This window comes from Empidonax traillii, unplaced genomic scaffold (assembly GCF_003031625.1).
Source record: "Empidonax traillii isolate 1590-97213 ecotype Southwest subspecies unplaced genomic scaffold, ASM303162v1 scaffold1072:size191264, whole genome shotgun sequence".
Taxonomy (NCBI): Eukaryota; Metazoa; Chordata; class Aves; order Passeriformes; family Tyrannidae; genus Empidonax; species Empidonax traillii.
In genome coordinates this window covers 90,192-113,530 of record NW_020956265.1, presented here as the reverse complement: position 1 = coordinate 113,530, position 23,339 = coordinate 90,192, and the positions used below count along the sequence as shown (strand labels likewise).

Genomic DNA, 23,339 nt, shown 5'->3' with positions numbered 1-23,339 from the left:
TATAGATGCCTGGACTCGGTGATTTATAGGAAGACATCAAAAGAAGTATTTCATTAACTCACTCAGGACAGGAGATTCATTCTTGTGATTTGTTAAGTACAGCCATTCAATCAGCAAAATTACATTATTATGCTCTGATCTGTCAAATCAACAAATGGAAGATTCTGTCAATTCAAGGTTTATTACTTTCTCTAAAATGCACAGGCCCAAGATAATGGGACAAGAAGGCTGGGCATTTCCTTAGGGAAGGATGAGGAAGAAAGAAAATTCAAAACTGTACCTGCCAGTGAGCACATGATCTGATCTCCAGTGGGGCCTGCAGGAAGTAGAAGGCAAATGGGAAGAAAGCAAGTTAAAAAAGAAATAAAAAATAAAGCTTGGACACACAGGAAGGCAAGAGTGAGAAAGAGAGTGAATGCAGCGACTGACCAGCAGCCCGGGTGCCAGGCCCTTCTGGATTTTGATCTTGCCCTCAGTGCTGACTCACCCTGTGGCCGCCAACCAGTGGCTCCACCTTTATGCTTCAGTTTCTCATAAGCAGGTTGGTATTTATCTATTAGCCTTACGGACTGTTGTAAAGATAATTAATAAAGGTTTGGAAAGTGCTTTGAAGATGAAAGGCCAAATTCACAGTAGGAGGTCATGGAACTGACTTGCTCGTTCATTTTTCAGCAAAACCAGTCTATACTTACAGTAAGCACGCAGAAAATTGCCATTTGCTATTGCCATCTACTCTCTTCTCTACCTATTACACCCTGTGTTTAACTAATGTTTGATTCAAGCAAATCACATGTGTACAACTATTTTTCATCTGAAGTTAATCATGTGCCCAACTGATTGTCAGATTAGATTCCAAGATTAAATGGTGTACAGAGGGCTGTCTGTTATCGTGCATCTACAGAAACATCTGATAAACACTTTTTCAAGTACAAATAATAACAGCTGGCAAGTTATAAAAAAGTGACAAATACATTTAGCACTGGTCATCAGCTCTCTGAAGTTGGGACCATTTTTAAGGTCCCTAGCATCAAAGTAAATGTTGATGGTGGGTGTTTGTTACAATTTTGTATTATTAAAATATATTTATAAAAATCACCGCAAACTGACCTTCCCTAATGATTCCTCTGCTCTAGGCTGAAGTCTTTCAGGTTGGCAAAACAGTCTTAGCTGTTAGGCCATTAGTGTTTTATGGGTGCCATAAACAAACTGTAATTTCTATCCAACTCAATATGCCTGTCTTTAATATGAGTCTATTTAAAGTTTTGCGTGTCAGGCTTTATAGATTCAACTATCTATGAAATCACAATAACTTGACCTAATTTGGTAATGTGTAACAGAAGAAAGCTCAGTAGCCATCCTGAAATAAAGTTTACTTTTAAACTATTCAAACAAATTATTTTATAAATAATTTTTAGTGTGTTGCCAATTAATATTTGCTGTGTTTGATCAGGTATTGCCACTGAATTATCATGATCTATTACAGCAATAGAAAAGATGGCTATTCAGTGTGAATTAGTACATGAAATACCAGGTATGCCACACCAATTAAGTGATTGGTCCACTTCTGCCTCTATTGTACATACTAAGTGAGTAAACTGGATTTTCATTCTAAGGAGAACTAGAAAACTTGCTGCAAGATCAAAGTATTATTAAATTCTGTGACAAATTTTGCTTTTATGGCTTAATACATTTGTAGTTTAGGACAAGCCAGTGAAAAACAATTTATCATCACTGCAAGATGTTCAAATGGGAACACAACCAAGCACACACATAGGTTTTATAAAAAAAGACAGCAAGATGTAATTATTTAACAAACAAAATAAAAGCAAGTTTAAAACCAAACAGACTGCATCTCCAATTTGAAAAACACCACATATGACATCGCTTGAGAAGCTGCAAGAGGTGTCATTACATCCAAATATTCACATCTAAATATGAAAGAAAAACAACAATGTTTTTGTGGCTTGAGTGGCTTAACTGAAAGCTGGATGGAACCACTGATAATTCACTGCTTTCTCCCTTCTGATACCAAAATGAAATGATACAGCAGCTTGCTAACCAGTAATCTTGGATTCCTCCTGCCTGGGGCTCTGTCCCTGATGCAGGGGGCACCTCACACCAATCCACTTCTGGCAGCAGTGAGTTGAGCAGAAGCTACACAGCCTGGCTAGAAAATGAGGTACATGCTCAGGCAGCCCATGTTGAGCTTTATGCTGCCATACCCACCAGTAATGCTGCACATGCTACTAACTCCAGGGAAAACATACCGATAGTATGTCACATTTTCCTTTACCAGCAGCTCGATGGTTGTAGAGGGAGAATCTACCAGTCAAACTTGATTATTTCTTCTGTCATGTTTTTTTTTATGTCTTTCTAATCAAGTGCATGTTTTGTCTTAGTTTCATGTGATTTGAAAAGAGAGATATTTCCCAAAGTCTCCTAAAATTTGTGGATGAATAGTGTCCTGCACAGTAAATTCACAGGGCTGTCATATGCAGTCATGTCTGATTTTATATCCTCATCTATAGAATGAGGATTATTTTATGTGTTACAATTAACAGGTCACTAAGAGGTTAAATTCATGAATGTCAGTCAGCTATTCTGAAAACCTGAAAATGGAGACAGCATTCAACAAATTGCTTTATTAGTTTCCCCACATGCATCCTGCATAAAGTTTAACTCTACAGGATTCATGTGTCATGATTTGTTCTTTGTGAGGAGAAGTCATACTGTTAAACATCTAAAACATTTGTTTCCACACTTTCCACAGTACAGGAAACAAAGCAGTTGGACAAATCCAAGTATTGGGTCATTCAAACAACATTTTTATATTTATTTATTAATTTGTTTATTTATAAAAAAACTGGCTAACAGCACAAGAGCTTGTCACACAGAAAACTACTGACCAGTTAATGCCCAGTGTGTCTGACTGTACTGTAGTTCTCCCACGGAAAGAAGATCCTCATGCAGTGAGCAAAGAGGTGCTAACTCCAGACAGACATCACTTTCCCTTCATAGCCCTTTTCCCACTGCACCTTCCCACTGTGCCTGCCATGTGCTTTCTGATGTGCAGCAGCTTTTTGGTGAGCAATCTGCACACGGGTTGAGAGATAAAGGGAAGCCGTTAGAGCAGGGACTGTGCAGCAGCACAGCAAAGCATGGAGCTGCAGGAGCACAGGCTTATCTGCTGAACAGAGGGGATGAGGGAAAGCACGATGTGTAAAGGTAAAATCTGAAATGCAAGATGCAAATAATTTATTTCAGGTGTTAGGGAAAAAAAAGGGAAATTAAAGAACCGGAGTAAAGTGGAGTAAAGTGGCTTGACTGGCCAGGTCAGAAATTTTTTTCTATTGCAAACAGTGTGGTAAAAATATGAAAGATAGGAAAACAGATTAATTGATCACAGACAGTAGTATTGTCAGCTTGAACGAAGTAAGGAAATTAACTTCAGTACCCGAATATGCACAAGAAAATAAGCCTTCCTGCAAATACAATGAATATGATGTATACTGTCCTTGTTCTCTCTGCAGTATTCCTTCACACAAGTTCAGTGGAAGTTCTGTTGCAGCCTTCAACTGCCAAGTACAATGTCTGTACTGGAGTCTGTGGCAAAACAGTGAATATGGGAAATGGGGTTTAGGAGCATTCCCCACAGATACAGGTCATCTAACAGAAGCAGATACGAGCAGGCTCACTGGAAAGAAGGGACACTGATCAGAGGAAGATGTGGCAGGTGAACATCAGGCCACATTGTGGCAGGTTTTACGGGCCTTGTGAGTTGTTGGACATCTTCAAGGTTTTTTTTTATGTCAAAGATTTGAATACTAGGACAATTCATGTTGGAAAAGAGGTCAGAAGGTCTCTTGTCTAATCTCCTGCTCCAAGCAAGGTCAGCAATGAGATCAGGTTACTCAAGGGTTTATCCAGTTAGGTCTTGAAAACCTCCAAGGCTGGAGCTGCAAACCTCCCTGGACAACCTGCTCCACAGCTCCACTGTTCTCATCTGCATCTTCTTTTATCTCATCTGAGAAATTAATTATTGCTTCCAGTTGCCAGATATCTCCTCCATCTGTTCCTGCTTCATCCTCATTTATAGTGGCACCTTGGAATTGCTGTGGCATTATGATGAAAATAAAACCCAAGGAAGATGATGCTGTGCTATAAACTTAACCCCCCACCTTTGTTCAGGGGATCATAAAGCATTAGCTGATGGCAGTGTCATGTTTTGAACAGTCTCACAGTTGGTATATTTAAATTCTGTAGGCTAAAAGGCTGAAGTCTAATGACTTTAGGAGCGTTCACCTGACTTCAGCACAATCTGAAAACATTCTCACTGTCACCAGAACAAGGACTTCAGTCCCCAGGGATGTTTTATGAAGGACAAGAAGCATCTGTACAAGCATTCCTGCCAAAATAATCAAAAAAACAGTAACTCCCAGTAACTGGAGTAACTGGCTGTATATTTTGCACCCCAAGAACTGCAGGGAGCCAAAATAAGAGCAACAGCAATGGAAGCAGTAAAATAGTTAGGGAGATAGAAAAGGACAGCAAGATGCTCTGTGATACAGATTTGTATTCATATTGAGGTGTGCCAATGTGCCTTCTGAGGCAGAGGCCAGGCTGCCAAGCACCTCAGCAAATTAAAAACCAGCAACGTCATTTGGGTCCCAAACAAAGCAGTGATAAATGTTCTTCCCACACCTATGCACAGAGGTGTGGCGCCCCGGTCTTTCATCAAATCTCTATTTGCAGGAAAACAGCTTGCTAGATAAAGCTACTGCCTAGTAAGAGCCTTTCATAATGTACACCCTACACCTGGCTGGGTAACCCAGGAAAGTTCCTCCAATTAATTATCCTTCCTGTCTGAAGTTGGCGTTTTTTCGATAATTCTGAGGACGCTGCAGTGCTCTCAAGGGCAGAATATTGGCCTGATTGCACCACCCGTCCTCCTCAGACACAGTGCAGAATTTTCAGTCAGGATGTTGCAGCTGTTCCACTGCTGTGCACTGCGGTGTTATGCAATAATTTGGGCCAGGAAATGGAGATTACTTCATACCTTATGCAGAGTGGGTGAGGATTTATGAATATTCTCAGAGGTAAAGTTTTATTTTATAATTAAACAACAAGGAAATAAACACATGAAGCAAAGGCACTAAAGTCAAGCAGGAAGCCTGCTTAATGACTTTCAAATAAGAACTAAAAGTACAATTTAACATAAAATTACAATAACACATGGAACAATTAAAAATATCCTCAGTCTGTTCATCTCAACTGCTGAGTTTACCAGAAAGAATTCATCTGCTATTGGATCATAGAGAAGATGCTCCACAGGCAGTAAGAACTACTTGATCCAAACACACAGTACACTCTGTTTGATGAGAAGGAAACTAGAAAGAATTAAATAGTCAAATGCTGCTAAATCATTTTCCTATGGATGAGGTCATTTGAAAACAAATGTCATCTATTCTGCTAATCAGAAATGGACAGATATTTAATAAACAAATCCTTGCAAAAAGACCTATTTACTGTCTACATCTGTACTAAAGTCTTACTTTCAAAGATTACTAGTTAGAAAATCTTTAAAAATGAATTGTATTAATACCTACGGAGAATTCCTTTAAACTAGGTATTTCTGTGGCATTGCATTTCACCCACCATGTGCAACATGAACATTTTCAGTTCTAAATATATTACAACCCCACCACCCATCAGTTCTTCTTCTGTTATAAAACTAAGTTTAAAAGAGGCACCAATCCCTACTATCTGGATTTCTCATTCAACTATTTTTCCAGGTCTGATACACTTGTAAATAAGTTCTCCCACACCTCCAACATACAGTACCAGTGAAGTGTTAGATCAGGCAGATAAATACTGTCAACACTGTTAGCAATCATCTTGCCAATCACGTAGCAAGTATTTCCTCATTTGTGTTCTGCACAGGGCTAGCGATGTCAGCAGAGCAGATGGTGCAACCTGTCATTAGAAGCTCTGCTGGGAAGAGGTTCAATGCTATAAACCTTCTCTTCCCCCACTCCCTCAAATCACTTCCCTATCTGCATGTCAGAACACAAAACCCGTATCATCAGTAATAAGCTTTGTCCTCAGCATCAGAATACGACACTCACAACTTGGCAGTGGCTAAAAACCGAATTGTCCAGTAACTAGAGGCAAATCTTCAGCTTTCTTCACCGGCTGTGTGCACCACGCAGCCTTGTCAAGCAAAAATACCTCCAGTTTTGAAAACCTAAAAGCAGCTTGAATAACATGGAGTACGTTATCAAGATAATACATTGAGGTATACACTGAACACTGAATTTGCTGACCAATGTAAATACTAAGACATTCTGCATGGTTTTGGAATGGACTAGTGCCTGAAAGAAAATAGGAAACTGCGGTGATCCCAGATGCATGTTTAGGATTGATTCATTACATGTTGCATGGAAACTGCCCCCTTTGCTGTTCTGTTCATATGAGTGTTTTAATTCATCTGAGTCTGCATTTTAATGATTTCTGCAAATCTGAAAAAACATTAGTTGAGGTACCCACAATGATTTAAAAATCCTTCTCAAAATAGCATCTGGCATCCTCAGAGGTATCAAGCTTAAGAGAAAATTGTGTATCAGTAGGCAACACAGATCAGAAGTGGAGTAAGAGCAGCATCTCTTACTATAAAACTATTTAAATTCCTCCTGTTCTCCTGAAGTGTTGGGGTTTTTTTCAATTTTTTGTTTGTTTTTTTTAAGTGCTTAGTATCACCCAGCTTCCTTATTTGTCTTTATTTGACAGATACATAGTTAAAAAACATGGAATTCTACAATATAATGAAACATTACCAACAATAAACAGAATCTCTAGGATTATTATCTAATACAGTACGCTTATGTGCATATATATAAATTTGTATTCCTGTACTCACACACAAACTTGCACACACCTAAATTCATACAATGAGACATTAAGTTCCATTAGAGCTAAAGAACTCTTATAGTTCATTATCATTATTAGAGCTTCAGCAGCAAGATTTTCAGGACTGTGCTGCTTATATTCCCTACAAGAAGAATGCAGTCACCCAAAAAGTTCTCTACCAGCTCCTCTTGCTTTGCAATCAACAGTCATTCGACTCAAGTTATCTACAAGAGGACGGCAGCAGAATTTAGCTTCGTGGACTTCTGTTCATTTAAACAAGAAGGATGCAGACCACATGTCCAGGTTCTTATATAATAAGATGATAGTGACTTAAATTACAGTTCAAAACACCAACTACGATAACAAACAAAAAAAAAATCCTTTTTACAATCCTTACTCAGAACAAGAAATGCATTTCATTTCCCAGTGTCACGTATGAACAAAATTTTCCAGTTTTTCAGGCATTCAAATATATATTTTATTCTTCATGGGGTTAGCTGTTAACTCTTTCATTAAAAAAAACCAACAAAGCTAGAGCACTAAAGGAGGAAGCATACAGTCTGCAGGAGTGTAGTCTGGTGCATTACTGAAAATAAGCCTGGCAATGTCTCCTGGCAACACTTAATAATAAACAAGCAAGTGTAAGTTACAGGCATAGCAACTGAATGCTAGAGATTTCGTTTCTTAGCCAAAAATATTTTCACTAGTTCTATGCACTGCTGAGAACTGTTGCATCCATTTCAGTAGCAGACAATCCACGTTGGGCTGTCTATGGTGGACTTATTTAACAGAGGATTGAACGTCAATTGAATACTTCAGATAAAAAGTAAAATGAAAAACAAGAAAGAGCAATAATTGCCTTCCTCTGATTTTGAACTCCTTCTAGTTGATACTGTTTTTAATCAGATATCTTAATGTCATTTCGGCAGTAGCTGTATAACTAATGGAGTAAATCTGATAGCTGCAAGGGCTATGAGGCCTTTTCAGCAGGTGTTGGCCAAACCTGTCTGCTCTGCTTTAATTGTGCTGGTTACTGTACAAATTCTGTAACAGTTGTGACAGATTTATCACTTAAACTCTGCCCACCAATAAGCTAAACATAACCTCTGACACTACTGCTCAGAGGCTTGAATGTCGGGGGTTTTTCCTACTGGTACAGAGTGGTCAAGAACCCCTGCAGTCAAATCTTAATCATTCTCTATGTCTAAGGGTTGCTTTAAATTTTGAATTGTCTTTTGAGCTCTGAACACTGCTTATAGGAGGATTTTGATCAATTAATTATCTCCTTGATAATAATTTTTCAGCATTTCATTGAGGATGGAAACCAGCAGAGAAGGCTAAGAAGATACAAAGGAAATGAAAAACTGTTGCCTGTTTTCCCTTTCGTAGAGAGAACTTTCATCCTTTTGGACTGGAATGTATGTTCCTTCATTACAATTCACTGCCCTGCCTCTACTTTTGTTCTGGTCTGGAGAGAATCAAACGTGGTCACATATCGTTCATGTTGCTTGCAGTTTTACCCAGAGTGGCTCCATAGTTTAGTTTCATATGCTACTACTGGCCACTCTAAACTTTCCTCCTTTATGCCATGTACACTGATGCTGACAGAACTGTCACTTCAGCCTAGTGAGACTGTAAGGAAAATTTGGCAAAGGTTGTTTATTCTAAATTCAGTATTCTTATTTCTGACCTCAGCTGCTAACCAAGGTCACTACTTCTGAGTTTAGGTCTGTCAAGCTACCCTTGATAGTCTCATGTTCTTTGTAAAAAGGTTTTAAAATTTTGCTTTAACAGTATTAACTGAACCTACATTGTGTGTAGGCTGAGATATTAACTTACAGGCATCTGATGTTAGTTTTGGGTTTTTTTGTTTTCCAGATAGCTACTACACTGTCCTGATTTCAGAAGTGCTGAATACCAGTACCTTTCTTTAGAGAAAAGACAAAAAGGATGTCACTAGAATGTTCAACGATAAAATTGTATGATTTATCTAGGCTGCCTCTGTCACATATGATACTGTATGTCACTGGCAGAAAGGCCTTTATGCTATTACCTAAGCTACTGGTAAATTCAGAGCCATGGGCAATGTTTTGCTAGATATTCAACAATTAAAATACATGCCAGGAATTATGCAATGATACCTCTCCCTCCCTTGTGGTTATTCTTGCTGCAAATGATGAATTAACATTCTAAAAAATCAGCACTGTGAATACTAGGAATGTGGACAGATTAGTGCATTTTCAGTAACTGTACGAGATACAGATAACACAAACATTCAAAGCCTATCAACAATTACACTGCTATTTTCTATGTTTCTGATGGTTCTCCCTTGGAAGAGAAGGAAACCTTTTGAGGACTCTTATGCTGTCCAAAACACAAGGTTCTTACACCTCCCAGCAGTTATAGCCTACTCTTTTGTACTACATCCTTCTTCCTTAATTCTAACAGCTATAATTACTCCAAAAAGTGTGTTAAAAGTAGGAAAGTGTATAGGATCAGTGATGGTGTTCACAGGAGGATACCTGGGGAGAGCAGTTAAACCCCAGTGATGTTTAGACTTCAAATACAATGACATTCATCATAAAACTTAAGGCAGGGCAACTTGTGACCAGTGAATGTTGCCTTTCCTCAGGTTTTATGTCAACATGGCAAACAGAAATGTTTTTGTTCTGTGATGACCCAAAATAAATGTTTTATGAAATCTTTTCTGTGAGCTTTTCTGTCAGAGCTCACCCAGATTTCCTCTCTGTATTCATCTATCTCAGACGGGCATTTTGAGTTCTCTGGACCCTTAAAGCACTAAATATCATATTCACCATAAAAGGGATGGTGAACAAGTATATTTAGGCAGGTCCATTTGGTGTCTATGGAACATGGTTTTTGGGACTGTAACTGTGTCAGCTGAAATGACTATGTCCCTGATTCCAGGAGACCCATACTTTAATAACACAACAGGCTGCTACTTCTGTCCCTTCAGCCCATCCTGCTCAGGCCTGCCTCCTCCTTCAAAGCAATCTAATCTCTGTGCTTTATCTTCACGAAAATATCAGTTGCACACAGTATTAAACACAGTACTTACTGTCAGGGAGGTACTCCCAACAGGAAAGAGAAGCAAGCACATCATTATCTCTAGTCTTCTCCAGGCTTCCTAGCTCAGCTTCCAAACACATGACTTACTGTGCAGGCTGATCTTCACTCGGGGTGTTTTTGGTGCCATTCTCTTTCCCTTTTCTTCCTAGCACTGATCTGATTTGTACCAATACAAAGTAATGCAAAGGAGGCATCAATCCATCCAATACCTCTGAACAGTTCTAAGCCTCTTGTATTTCTAAGAGCCTCTCAGAGTTCTAAGCTCTTCGGTGGCATCAACAGAAGAGCTTCCAGCGTCCAGGCACCAGGCTTCCATCTTCACACTGCAAACAAAGCATTCGTTGTTGTAAGACAGAGCACTTGATTTTTTTAAGATCCCTGAACATTCACTGCTCAAAATGTGTATCTGGAAATCGGATCCCATATTCAAACTAGACTGTTACTATAGTAAATGTGTGTGTGGGTTCAAAAGCCTGTGAGGGACTGCCCTGCCAGGTTATGAAGTCTCTATAGCAAAAGGGAGTTTGTAAATGAGACAAAAGCAAATCTTTTAGTTCTGCATTTCTAAGTGAAACTACCAATGGCGTGAACTTAATGCTCTTCTACATTCTAACAAAGTGCACAGGTTGTTCTGCCCTAAGGGAGAAAAAATTACGAAAATTAAAGGTCAAACTCTTCTCAATTACAGCAACATAAGACCTGGAGGAAGGCTCTTGTATTCATCTTCAGATTTACACTGAAGAACACAGAGTGGACTTGGAAAAGTCTATTTTTAAATCCTCTCCTCCTCATCAGATGAAAGACTGACAGGAGTATTTTACAGACAAGCTTTTTGGTTCAGCACTTATAGAAGATTTAAGGAATGCAATCAGATTGTAAAAACTAATGAGAGACTGATGATAGTTCTCAGTTATTTTGACAACAGCCTCAAGATCATCCATGTGAAAGTGATGGAACTCTGCTTTAAATCAGAAAGTTAAGAATTTTATGCGTGTGACCTATGCAGAAGTTTTGTGCAAAGGAGTTCTCAGATTGCTTTGATAGTGTATCAGAACTAAATGCCGAAAAAAATTATTGTCCTTCAAGCTCCTAGAAGTGCTCAGACTTCTTGTTTTACTTGCAGTGACAGGAATTTTAAAGTAGAATGATTATAGGGTTTGCAAGGTTTCTTGTGCAATTGAAAATCTAGATAACTTCACCTAAGGAAACAAACCACAGCTTTACCCAGATTCCAGTACATAGATCCAAATCCCTGGCTGTGTAAGTTAACCTAACTCCCTCCAAATCCTCATGTCTCAGACAAATTAGCAGAAAGATTACCATAAAGTAAACCCAACTAATTTCAACAATTCAAGTTTTCTTAGACCAGTATGAGTTAGGAAATTATTAAAATATAGGTTCAGCTGGGAAATTAACAGAGATTGATGTTACATCTCAGAACCTACTCACAGAGATTCTCATGTAACAACATCTGGACACAAAACAACCCAGGAACGGAACTGAAAATGTTTCAAAACAGACAAAAAAACTATAAAAATTCAAATAGACTGTGCTCTCCTCTTCCAGCGATCTTATCCACCTGTGTTACATCCCTGGCTCCCTTGTTGCTCGGACTGTCTCTGAGCAGCCAGCACAGTTCCGGCTTGCTCTCTTGTGGCCAACCTTAGAGCTACAATTGTCCTGGTACCGGTGCGTTCCAGGGACCTCTGTGAGTGGTTCTTGTAAAGCTCGGCAGGTTTCCTCGGGGTACAGTCACAGCTGAGCCCAGTGAACGACTCAAATTTGAACAGACAGCCAGGTTACTGAGGTTTAACATGTTACCAAGCACGAGCTGGGGTACAGGACTGAGTACACAAGTAGTTTTATGCTAGTAAAAACAGTTCAGAACACCAGAGCTGGCACAAGAGCACAGACACAAGCGGATTGACCAGAGATGGATCCAGTATGACCATAATTTCAGGAGTGATCTTGCTGCAGGAATCCATTCATTTTAAAAAAGACTTATCAAAAGCCCATTCCATATCAGCAGAAGAATCACCAATTTGTGGTAAGACCAGAAGTTGAAAACATTCCACATTTGCTATTATGCCTCAAGACCATAATCACCACTCTTCTGAACAAACCAATAAAAGTGAGTGGTGGATTTTTGATTAATAAACATTAACTGCATTTATTACTGAACATAACAAGGATAATCATTACAGAAATTATACTTTGACTACTGGGTTACTTGATCATCAACCTTTGTAACGTATCAACAACAAACAAAACACTCGGGCAGCAGAGGGTTGGGAGTTACTCAGATTAAACAAGTTACTCAACAGAACAAGAACGACAAACCAGAAAGCACACTGAGCAATATCACCAGAGCTGTTTTGTGTGACCCAGATATGTGTTATTTCTTCCAGAATTTAAAGGACAAGCCTCAGAACCACTCCGGCCCCAGGGCAAAAATTTCCCAGCAGCTTCAGTTCTTCTGCTTTTTGGGAGTGCCAGAATCACACAAGCACTGGTGCATTGCAGAGAAAAAAGGATCAGCTCCCTGACCTGTCCCACCACACGGTCTCACACACAGCCATGGTCATGCAAGACTGGAGGCACAAGGGTGTGGTTGCAGGTGGAGGGAAGAGCAAGACTGACCTTTTCTGAAGATGTAGCCTCAGTTTCTCTTTCTGTTACAGGCAAATAAACAAATAAGCATAGCATTTGCAAGTTACTGTATTGTCAAATATTCTTATAGCGAAATTGTCTTTTTTCATGCTTCTACTGGGAGTCAAAATCTTCATTCTTCGCTGTCAAAAATTCCAATCAACATCACAGGCATTCCAACCAAGCTCATGGATATCACCAAAACAAGGTATAATCTTGCCATAAGCTCTAAGAATTATCAAAATATACAATACACATGCTTATGTGAGCCACAAAGCAGCAAAAGTCAACACTCCTACATCACTTATGAAAGTAGCAAATATTTTCAAATAATTGATCAAGATTTGAACTATATTTGCACTGCAGTTTTAGCACAGGACTTGGGATAGACATCTCATAAAATCCTACAACTGAGCTGCCGGTAGCAGTCCGTAAATTTGGAATTATTCTTGAGTGTTTAGAATAATTATACAACAATGTTTAAAAAGAAGGGATAAAAATGAGACAAAACCCCCAACTGTAATGTTCCTGCATTAGCCACCTTGACAAAGTCTTACCCAAAAATCCCCTGTGATAGCCCCTGATATTAACAACTCTACAATCTAATTTGTGTGAAAATTAGCAGACTTCTGATTTCTTGAGATATGCATTCATTCACCAATTAACTTAGTGATTAGAACATGTAATTCTTGTAAGTAAGCCAATTTCTTAACTTATTTTTTTTACTCCTCATTGGTGCTACAGGAAGATACTTTCAAACCCTTCTGCTCACAGTAATTGGCTGCTGATACCACTTCTCAACCTAAGTTTATTTAGGATAGTGAATCATGATAATAGTATTTGCCCTGCTATTGTCACCCTGTCACTTAAACTTGTCCCAAGATGTGTTTATAAAGACAGGAAGACAGATGCATCCACAGTAGAGTGGAAAAGACAGACATCCTAGCTGGATGGCCTGAAACATCCACCTTATACAATAATAAAATCATGTGTCTGGTTTGGGTTGGAAGGGTCCTTAAAGATCATCTCATTTCAATCCCCCTGCCATGGGCAGGGACACCTTCCTCTATCCCAGGTCGCTCCAAGCCCCGTCCAACCTGGCCTTGAACACTGCCAGGGATGGGGCAGCCACAGCTTCTTTGGGCAACCCGTGCCAGGGCCTCACCACCCTCACAGGGAAGAATTTCCCCGTAATATCCACTCAAAACCTGCCCTCTGTCGGTTTGAAGCCATTCCCCTTGTCCTGTCACTACACACCCATGTAAAAAGTCCCTCTCAGTCTTCACTGTAGAAACATATACTAATGATGAACACAATGAAACACATGAAGTTAATATCTGTAAATAATATATCGTTCATATCTCCCCTGGAATACCTTTAAGCAAACCGCCTAAAGGTGTTGTTTGAGAGCCGAGAGCAGCCCCCTCGGTGGTCACACCACACCGGGGCGTTCCTTTGCTTTTCCAGGTGTTCCCTCACGCTCCACAAGGGGCGCAGTTTCCGAGCCTCATTCCAGACATCTTCCCCACATTCGGCCCTGTCCCGATGTGACCCTATTCCCGTGGGTTTCTGTCCCGACCGAGGGGACATCCCCCTTGGGGGGTGAAGGGGGCGCGAGACCCCTCAGGCATCCCGCCAGCGGCGCGCGCTGGCGCGCGTGCTCGGGCGCGCCCGCTGATTGGTGCTCTGCGCGGCGCACGCGCTCTGTCGCGACCGGCGGCGGGGGCTCGGGGCGCGTGGGGCTGTCGCCGCTGTCGCCGCTGTCGGTGTGTCACCGGGTGTGAGCGCCCGCTGCTCGCCCGCGGGGATGTCGGGCCGCCCGCCGCGGCAGGAGGACGGGGAGAGCGCGGCGCTGCGCCAGAGGGAGGAGCTGAGCCGGCGGGTGAGCCCCGTCCTGCGCGGGCCGGGCCGGGCCGGGCCGGGCCGGCCGCCCCGGGTGCGAGCGGCGTGAGGGAGGGCAGGGCGGGGGCTGCTGGGGATGCTGTGCCCCGGGTTCTGTGCCGGGCCCTGGGAGCGCCCCGCGGGTAACCAGCTCGCGTCGCCTCGCTGGAAGCTTCTCAGGTTGTCACTTTGGGTCTCACTGCTCCGAGCTGAAGTTGAAGTGTCAGGTGAGGCGCAGTGAGGGTTTTCTCATAGAATCACAGAATCTCGGGTGTTTGGAGGGGTCCCACAAGGATCATCGGAGTCCAGCTCCTGGCCGTGCACAGGACCATCCCCGAGAGTCACACCATGGGCCCGAGAGTATCATCCAAACACTTCTTGAGCTCTGTCAGGCTTCGTGCTGTGACCGCTGCCCTGGGGAGCCTGTTCAGTGCCCAGCCACCCTCGGGGGGAAGAAGCTCTTTCTAATACCCATCTAAACCTCCTCTGACACAACTTCAGGCCATGCTCTCGGGTCCTGTTACTGGTCACCACAGAGATCAGGGTCTGCCCCTCCTCTTCCTCTCTCAAGGAATTTGTAACTACAGTGGGGTCTCCCCTCTGTCTCCTTCAGGCTGAAGAGACCGAGTGCCTTCAGCTACTTCTCATACAGCTTCCCCATATGGCTTCTGTGTAGTGCCAACTTCATCTTTATCTGCTCAAAAAGTCCCAAGGGATTCCAGACACAGAGGTTGATGCTCCTCATGAATTCACTCCCTCTTCCCTGGTGCCCAGTATGGAATCTATCAAGCCCCCATGGAACAAAAAAAAAAGCTCTGTAGTGATAGGTCAAGAAGTAATGGGTACAAATGGAAAGAGGGAAACTCTAGGTTAGATATTAGGAAGAAATTCTTTACTGTGAAGGTGGTGAGACACTGGCACAGGCTGCCCATGGAGGTTGTAGATGCCACAACCCTGGTAGTGTTCGAAACCAGTGTTGGATAGGGCTCTGAGCAACCTGGCTTAGTGAGGGAGGTCCCTGCCAGTAGCAGGTCTTTAATGCCCATCCCAACTCCTTAACATTCTATGAGTCTGTCAAAAAATGCCTTCTATATGGCCATGATGTATAGAGCCAGTGGTGGTTTTGATTGCCTGGGAAGCTACAAAACTGGGACATAACAGAGCTGCAGGTTGATGGTTTAGTCCTTAGCTGAAGTTGGCAGTGCTGTTTTGCCTGTTGGTATTGTAGATATAAGACATTGATGTAGCTGCTGGAGAAGCTGTGCTTTCAGTGTGCCACATTCAGTTTGGCTAACCTCTCCCTGCAGCAGCTTCCCACTGTGGCACCAATTCCAGGAGACACAAAGGAAAAGAAAAAACAAACCACATTGTTTGCTTCTGACCAGATTTTGTTCCAGTTTTTGGCTTTTATGACAATCCTTCTCATTGCCTTTTACCATTTGGAGCTGTCATAAAAGAACATGGGAACACCTGCCACCTCTGTCAGTGCAGCATGGAGTGGTAAATCCCACTAAGGAAGTGGGATTAATGCAAAAATCCAGAGCAGTGGAAAGGCTCCCATTGCTCTTAATACAGTTTTAGTGTATTTGGATTTTCATTAATTTAATTTCGAATCTGGAGCATACCTGTGATTATAAAGTGTATTCTTGATATTATGCTAAATTTGTTTTCCAAAGTTATTTGATGTTGTATTACGTGTGTATATATATTCTTCTCTGGGGGAGAAAAATGTGCTCTCTGATTATAAATAGCTAGAGGCACTCTGGCTTCCCAGTAATGATGGCTTTTGGGAGGAGGAGAAATACCAATGCATGCAAGATAACCTGTTTCTAGAGCGGTTACTTTTAAGTTTTTCATTTTTATATTTACTCTGTCTTCAGTGGTTCATTTGGAGAACAGCAGCTATATATGCATGTAGCTGCCTTAAAATACCATTAAGGATGTTCACCAGTGGGATTATAACATTGTGGTTCATTTTTAGTAATTAAAGTGCATCTTTCACCTTTCAGATTAAAGAGCAGAAGGTTGTAGTAGATGAGCTTTCTAATTTGAAGAAGAACAGGGTAAGTATTTACAAATTTGCTTTTGACTGTTTCATTTTAGAGGAGAAATAAGCACAGAGACAAGAGGGGAAACAAAATCAGAGCATGCTGTCTTTAATTTGTTTTAATACAGATTTTAATACACATGTGGTCTGCTGTTCTCAGAATAACTTGTCCTGCAAATGATGTGGTTATGTACCCTTGTGCAGTGTAACACAGTGTGTTGTGTGGGTCTTAGGCCTTTTTATGCTTTATCTGAGTAATTTCAGTGAGATGTTTGAGTTGATCAGAAGATTTCATGAGGTATTCTTACTTTTTCTGTGCATGTGTTTAAATTAGAAAAGAGAAATGCAGAATAGTCATGGGTTAATCATTAAATGTTTCTGATGGTGCAACATTAGGATGTTGGTGTTGTTAGGGCAAAACTTGTACTTCTGGCATTAAAGTGAAGTTTTGGTAGACCCACAGCAGCTTCTGCTGCAGTGTGGTTCAGAGTCTGTTGTTGTGACTTAATGCAGCCTGGTTTTTGTTTTGCAGAAAGTTTATAAGCAGCAACCCAACAGCAACATATTCTTCCTTGCGGACCGAACAGAAACGCTGTCTCAATGCAAAAGTAAGTTTGCAGTGTAAAAGTAAATCAGATGATTGCATATATAAAAACCGTGTATTAAAATGAAAATCTGACAGCTGGATGTCAAATACGAAATAAACCTCAGACATCTGCTTGTTTTTCTGGACTGGATAAATGTGAAAATGTTTTCACTCGGTTTATGGATGTGATAAAAGAGCAAGTGCTGAAGATAAAGAGGGAGAACATCTGCTCCACAGAGGAGTCATTATTATCAGTGCCCTTTGGGCAGCTGTATAGCACTGTGTCCCTTAAAACAATTAAAATTACACAGGATGAGGAGAAAGAAAATAACAAGTTTAAACTGGAGATTAAGCTAGAAATCTTCAGTTGAAAGAATGGGTCAGTTGGATTATGAAGATGGGAGAATGGATAATAGAGGTGATGGTGGAAGAAACATTAGATGTATACATTTTATTTTCTGGGTTGAGAAATGGCCGCTGTCATTTTCTTTGTTTTGGGTTAATAGTGTTGACATTTTAATCAACAATCCCCTTTCTTTACTACAAATGTGTAAGTCATACTGATTGTATAGGCAATAGTTGGCCTGTGGTAACGTGGTTTTCTTTGGGAGAAAAAAAAATTATGAACTTTGTGTAATAAAGAGGAATAGGCTACAGTGAGCTCTAGTAATTATGGAATACAAACACAGCACTTTGGTTAATTAGTATTTCATTGAACAAGTGGCTGGAATGACTTATTTCTTAGATATAAACTTTTCTGTTTATGAAATTGACTATTTGTATAATACTCTCTTACACAGATACATTAGATGAATTAAAGAAGGCACACCAGGAGATGGAAAATGCCGAAAAAGCTAAAATGAAGAAATAGTTCACGTGAATTCAGTGTCACAATGTGTGGTATTTGTTGTGTTGTTACTTTGTGTGGCCAGCGTTCTATTCCTGATTTCCTAAGTGAACACACACTCCACCATCTTAGAAGAAGAGGACCAGACAGCAGCCAACAGTTGGTAAAAACTGTGTCAGATCTCTCTTACAAATGCCTGTTTTCTGGCCATGTACTTCACTTGAGGGGACTGGTGACTCCTCAGCCTCTAGAAGATGCCAGTAACAATGTTTTCCTTTGGAATGGAGAAGTTTTCAATGGAGTGCATGTAGGAGATCTGGAGAATGACACTCAAGTGATGTTTCATCATCTTACATTATGCAGGAGCGAAGAGGACATTCTGTCACTCTTTTCATCACTGAGGGGTCCCTGGTCTTTCGTTTATTACCAAGCATCTAGACACAGTTTGTGGTTTGGTAGAGATTATTTTGGCCGTCGTAGTTTGCTTTGGCAGTTCAGTCATGAGGCTGACAGTGCCTTCTGTCTCACATCTGTAAGTGGTTATTCTGAACCAGGCAACCAATGGCAAGAAGTCCCAGCATCCGGAATTTTCAAAATTGATCTCAAAGCTTGTGCAACAACTAAATCTTTGTCTTTAACATTGTTTCCATGGAAGTACTGCTACACGGAGAACGCAGCTGAAGAAACATTCATTAATGTCCTTGACCAAGTGTCAAAAGATTTGCCAAGCCACATACATGTTGGGGTGAATGAACCAAAGCTGTGCCTCAGAGCGCCAGTCATCCCCTTAAATACAGCAATTGCTGAAGCTTCAGGTGAATGTACAGGCACTAACAGTAGCAACATTATCCATGAGGTTTCTGTAGAAACCCTCCAAGGATTTCTCGCAGAGGAAGACAAGAAAAAATTAGTGTGTAGGTTTATTGATGTTTTAAGTGAAGCAGTCAAGAGACGAGTTTTATGTCTCTTTAGAGACCAAGATCAGGAAACCAGAGAAGTTCCAAGCATGTCTCATAAGAAAGCACGTGTTGCAGTGCTCTTTTCTGGTGGCATTGATTCTATGGTTATTGCAGCCCTTGCTGATAAACACGTGCCTTTGGAGGAGCCAGTTGATCTTCTCAATGTAGCTTTCATGATGAAAGAACAAGCTAAGCACAAGGGTACCACTAAAAAACGTACCAACCATGAAGTGCAGCTTGATTTGCTTTGTCCTCAAGAAACCTGCCAAGATCTTGATGCTAAAAGTGGTGCTCATTCATCTTGCTTTGATGTTCCTGACAGAATCACTGGTAGGGCAGGACTGAAGGAATTAGAAGCCATTAACCCTTCAAGAACCTGGAACTTTGTGGAAATTAATGTCACACTAGAGGAATTGAAAAAGATGAGGGAACAGCGCATTAATCACCTCATCTATCCACTGGACACAGTCTTGGATGACAGCATTGGCTGTGCAATGTGGTTTGCTTCCAGAGGGGAGGGCTTTATTAGTAACCAAGGAGAACTGAAACCATATAAAAGTTCTGCAAAGGTACTGAGTTTTGTGTTTGTTTATTTTCTGCCTTATGTTTGTAAAACATATATTTATAAAACTTATGAATGTAAAAACAGTTCTGTTGATTCAGAAATCAGGAGGGATCTTTGCTCTTCATAAGGTTTCTGAAATTCACTGACAGAATGTAGAACAGTTCTGTAATTATAATATTTTTGTAATTCTGGAGTTAAAAATTGCATTCAGTTCTTCTGTCATGTAATGTGTAGGGCTTTTCCAGTGAACTTGGATAAGCAACAACATGACGAGGAAAAAAATAATAACCATCATCTATAATTTTCAGTGTTTCAGTTCCAATAGTGGGTACCAGCTATTTGGTTCAAACTGTGTTAACAAATGGAGTGATAAATGTTAGTGAATTATTAAGTAATATTGTCTTGTGCCAGCATCCCACCACTTGCCAAAATATCTTATTTAGGATGCTCTTGATGTGACAAAATAGCAAATAGCACAGGCAGAAAAGATCTTGGCATCTTTTGTAATTAGAGTCTGAGTGACAGAAATACAAAATCTAGCTCTTTCCTTTTTGTAGCTTATCTTCATGGATGTAATATTGCGTAAAATATTTTTAGTAACTAGGTGATTTTCCTGGGAATTGGATTCTGATTTCTCACTTCCCTATTTCTGATGGTTTTCGTAGGGAAGAATGAACTGTTTAATTTCAGGAATTTACAAGCCAACTGCCACCTTTGCTTTTTGAGGCTCCTGTTACTTTTCTAATAATTGCTAGATCCTAAAACCATCTAATTAAGGATCTGCATCTCAGATTTGCAAAACATACAAATTCATCTTATGCCCAGAATATGTTGAAATGGGCCATGAGTTAATAAAACATAAAGCAAAAGTGTCATTTTTCCATCAGCTCTGTACTGCTGAGTTGGTAAAAAATTATTTGGCCACTAACTGGTATCAGATTAGTAAAACACACTTGACTGTTAAAAGGCTTCCACTTTCATAGTGAATTGCTGTTGAAGGCACAGCAATGGGCCAGATGTAGCAGCTGTTTCCGTACTTACTGAGCAGACAGAAGACTGTGAGCCACTTCTATTTTGTGTAATGCACTGTACTAACCCAGTAGCTGGTAAATTAATCTGGGTGTACATTCAGATAACTATTTAGAATATACGACATAATCTTTGGAAACAAATATTTTTTTTACAAAGGCTGGTGTTTAACAAATGCTGTTTATTCTAATAGACACTAACAAAGACATTCTTCAAAGATACTAGTGTATTTGAGGTGCATAGCACATTATTTTGAAGTTTTTTCCTTGCATCAGTGGAAATGTTTGTGTGTACTTTGAATCTGATTGTGAGCCTATTGCAAGTTTCCAGTGACTTTATTGGAAACTGTTTTAGACTTTGTAAATGTGGAATGCAGATCCCATTGTGATAAGTAACACCTCTATAGGATGTGTGTTAAAATTAATATCCTAAAGGGGTAGTTAAACATTTAATATCTGTTACATATTAACTCACACGGATACCAGGATTTGTTGTATTTTGTTTCCTTAGGTTGTGCTTACAGGAATTGGAGCGGATGAACAGCTTGCTGGATATTCTCGACATCGTGTTTGCTTCAAAAAGTACGGCTTAGAGGGCCTGAACAAAGAACTTGAAATGGAGTTAGGTCGCATTTCTTCCAGAAATCTGGGTAGAGATGACAGGATTATCGGTGATCACGGAAAAGAAGCCAGGTATTATTGTTTTAACATGAAGCAAAACTGGTTTTGCAGGTTAGATGCAGCTTTTAACACTCCAACAAAAAGCTTAATTGAAACTTCTGTGTGTTTTGTTCTCTAGTTCTGTTGCAATTTTGTTAACATGTATTGTGTTGTGGAGTTTTTTGGTTTTGTTTTTTAAAAACTAGTCTGTGGTACTGTGGAAGAGTTCCTTCAGGAAATTTAGTAACTTGACTTCCATCTAGAGGCTTTAAGGAGCAGCAAGAGATGAAATAGGAAAAGTCAAGTACATTTTATCGTTTTAAGTGGAACAGTCTTGTGCACAACTTTGAGGTGTTCTGGTGTGGTCATTTGGGGATTGACTTTGGAGAATGACAACATAATGTAAAAGCTGTGTATTCTTGTCCATGCAGTAACTCCATGACAATATCCACTGAGTGTTAAGTCCATATAGTTAGAAAATCCTTTTATTTGTGTTTACTTCCTCCATGCTACCACCAACTTGCAAAAAATTCCTTAGTTGATGTCAAGTAGCAGAGGCCACTCAGGTGCATGAAAGGGTTTCTCCTGTGATGTCAGTGCCAGTGTTTTTCCAAATTTGTTCTTAGTTGCACATTTTCAGTGTGGCACAAGAGCAGTTGCAGTGGTGGACAGGCAATGCTGTTAATCGTGCATAGGATTAGGTATGAATGCCTGGAACTCAGAATGGTCAGAATTTGTTGTGTAAATATTTTTGGTTCAAAGTTACAGTGTAGCTATCTTGAGAAGTGTTACTTAAAGATTTGTATTGCTCTTCCATCGTAGTTTCTGATCTTTTCTGTGATTTTTCTTCTGTGTAAACCCACCATTTCTGATCCTTGTTTTTACTGTTCTCTTTGCTTGATTTTTGAAAACTTCCAGGCTTCTGAGTGTAAACATGATATATTATGGGGTTTCTTTCTCCAGGACAGTGTAACTGCTTTGGAGAAATGTCTCAATATTGTGACACTAAGATTTAAGGTACATCTATGGTTAGGAATTGATACAGAGTCTGAAATCTTTGCATGTGGTAAAGGGGAAAACCAAAACCATCCGTATGAAGTTTTTAAAGGGTCTTTTCCCACGGGTACCTTTCTTTCAGGTTTCCTTTTCTTGATGAAGATGTTGTTTCATTCCTCAATTCTCTGCCTGTCTCAGAAAAAGCTGACTTGACTCTCCCTCGAGGAATGGGTGAGAAGCTGATCCTGCGCCTTGCAGCCAAGGAGCTGGGCCTCACAGCCTCCGCTGTTCTGCCAAAAAGGGCCGTACAGTTTGGATCTCGGATTGCAAAACTGGAGAGCCACAGGGAAAAAGCATCTGACACATGCAGCAGGCTGAAGTTATTTTCAGTAGGTGAATTATAGAAGTACATCTTGAGATACATCTAGTCTGTTTGCAAATGCAGTAAAGCTTTGGAGTTTTCTTAGAATGCTTGGTCTGGGTTTTTTACACACTTGGACATTCCTATTATTAATCATCAAGGTAATACATGTAGATGTGTACTTTTACTAGAGACTCACTATGAATGCATCCCTGGGGGGAAGGGAATACTGGGCTTTGGGGAAGATAAGATAGCCAGAAGTTGGCTTTCCCACCCTTCCTGATGTCAGTGTTGCCAAAAGCATATTGAATCTGTCCAGTTTGTCACATATACTGAATTCAGTGCATTGCTTTGTGGTAGAACAGGGCTAATCCTGCAGCCATGCTTTAGGGGAAGGTTTGGGTTATGGTTCTGGAAGGGAGAGCATGGTGAGGAGCTGGCCTGGGTTGCCAGAGCCAAAAAGAGCTGAAGGTCTGGGGTCTTGTCAGCTCTTGGGAGATCTGCCATCCAGGCATCATCAGACATCAGAAAACAGAGATCACACACACATACCCTGGGTGTTTTGGGGCCATCCTGTACAACCTCCCTGTCTTAGGCCAGTTCTGCAGGGATGGGTTGGTTGGCAGTCCCAGCCTGGCACTCCCTCTGTTCCCAGAGAAACTGGGAAGTTCCCTCCAGGCTCTTCTTAGTCCAATGTTGACTCCCTAGCTTGCTGTCTCTCATTTTAGCTTTAGCTCTGTCACTTTTTCTTCTAATTGTGTCCT

General features: G+C 40.6%; 2 protein-coding genes across 3 annotated transcripts; both read left to right on the top strand.

Moving 5' to 3' along the window:
• The first annotated feature begins 14,366 nt into the window (after positions 1 to 14,366).
• Positions 14,367 to 18,540, top strand: ASDURF (ASNSD1 upstream reading frame). Of its 2 annotated transcripts, XM_027904661.1 has the most exons (5): positions 14,367 to 14,525; positions 15,968 to 16,101; positions 16,536 to 16,589; positions 17,106 to 17,181; positions 17,960 to 18,074. In XM_027904661.1, exons 1-5 carry the CDS (start codon positions 14,453 to 14,455, stop codon positions 18,028 to 18,030), a joined length of 408 nt encoding a protein of 135 aa, XP_027760462.1. In that variant the 5' UTR covers positions 14,367 to 14,452; the 3' UTR covers positions 18,031 to 18,074. The 2 variants fall into 2 exon arrangements, with proteins under 2 accessions (XP_027760462.1, XP_027760463.1); XM_027904662.1 differs by lacking the exon at positions 15,968 to 16,101 and having other exon boundaries at positions 14,367 to 14,527; positions 17,960 to 18,540.
• Positions 18,032 to 22,681, top strand: ASNSD1 (asparagine synthetase domain containing 1). Its single transcript, XM_027904657.1, has 3 exons — positions 18,032 to 19,534; positions 21,070 to 21,251; positions 22,357 to 22,681. The coding sequence occupies exons 1-3, from the start codon at positions 18,053 to 18,055 to the stop codon at positions 22,616 to 22,618; spliced, it is 1,926 nt and encodes a 641-aa protein (XP_027760458.1). The 5' UTR covers positions 18,032 to 18,052; the 3' UTR covers positions 22,619 to 22,681.
• Positions 22,682 to 23,339: the final 658 nt, after the last annotated feature.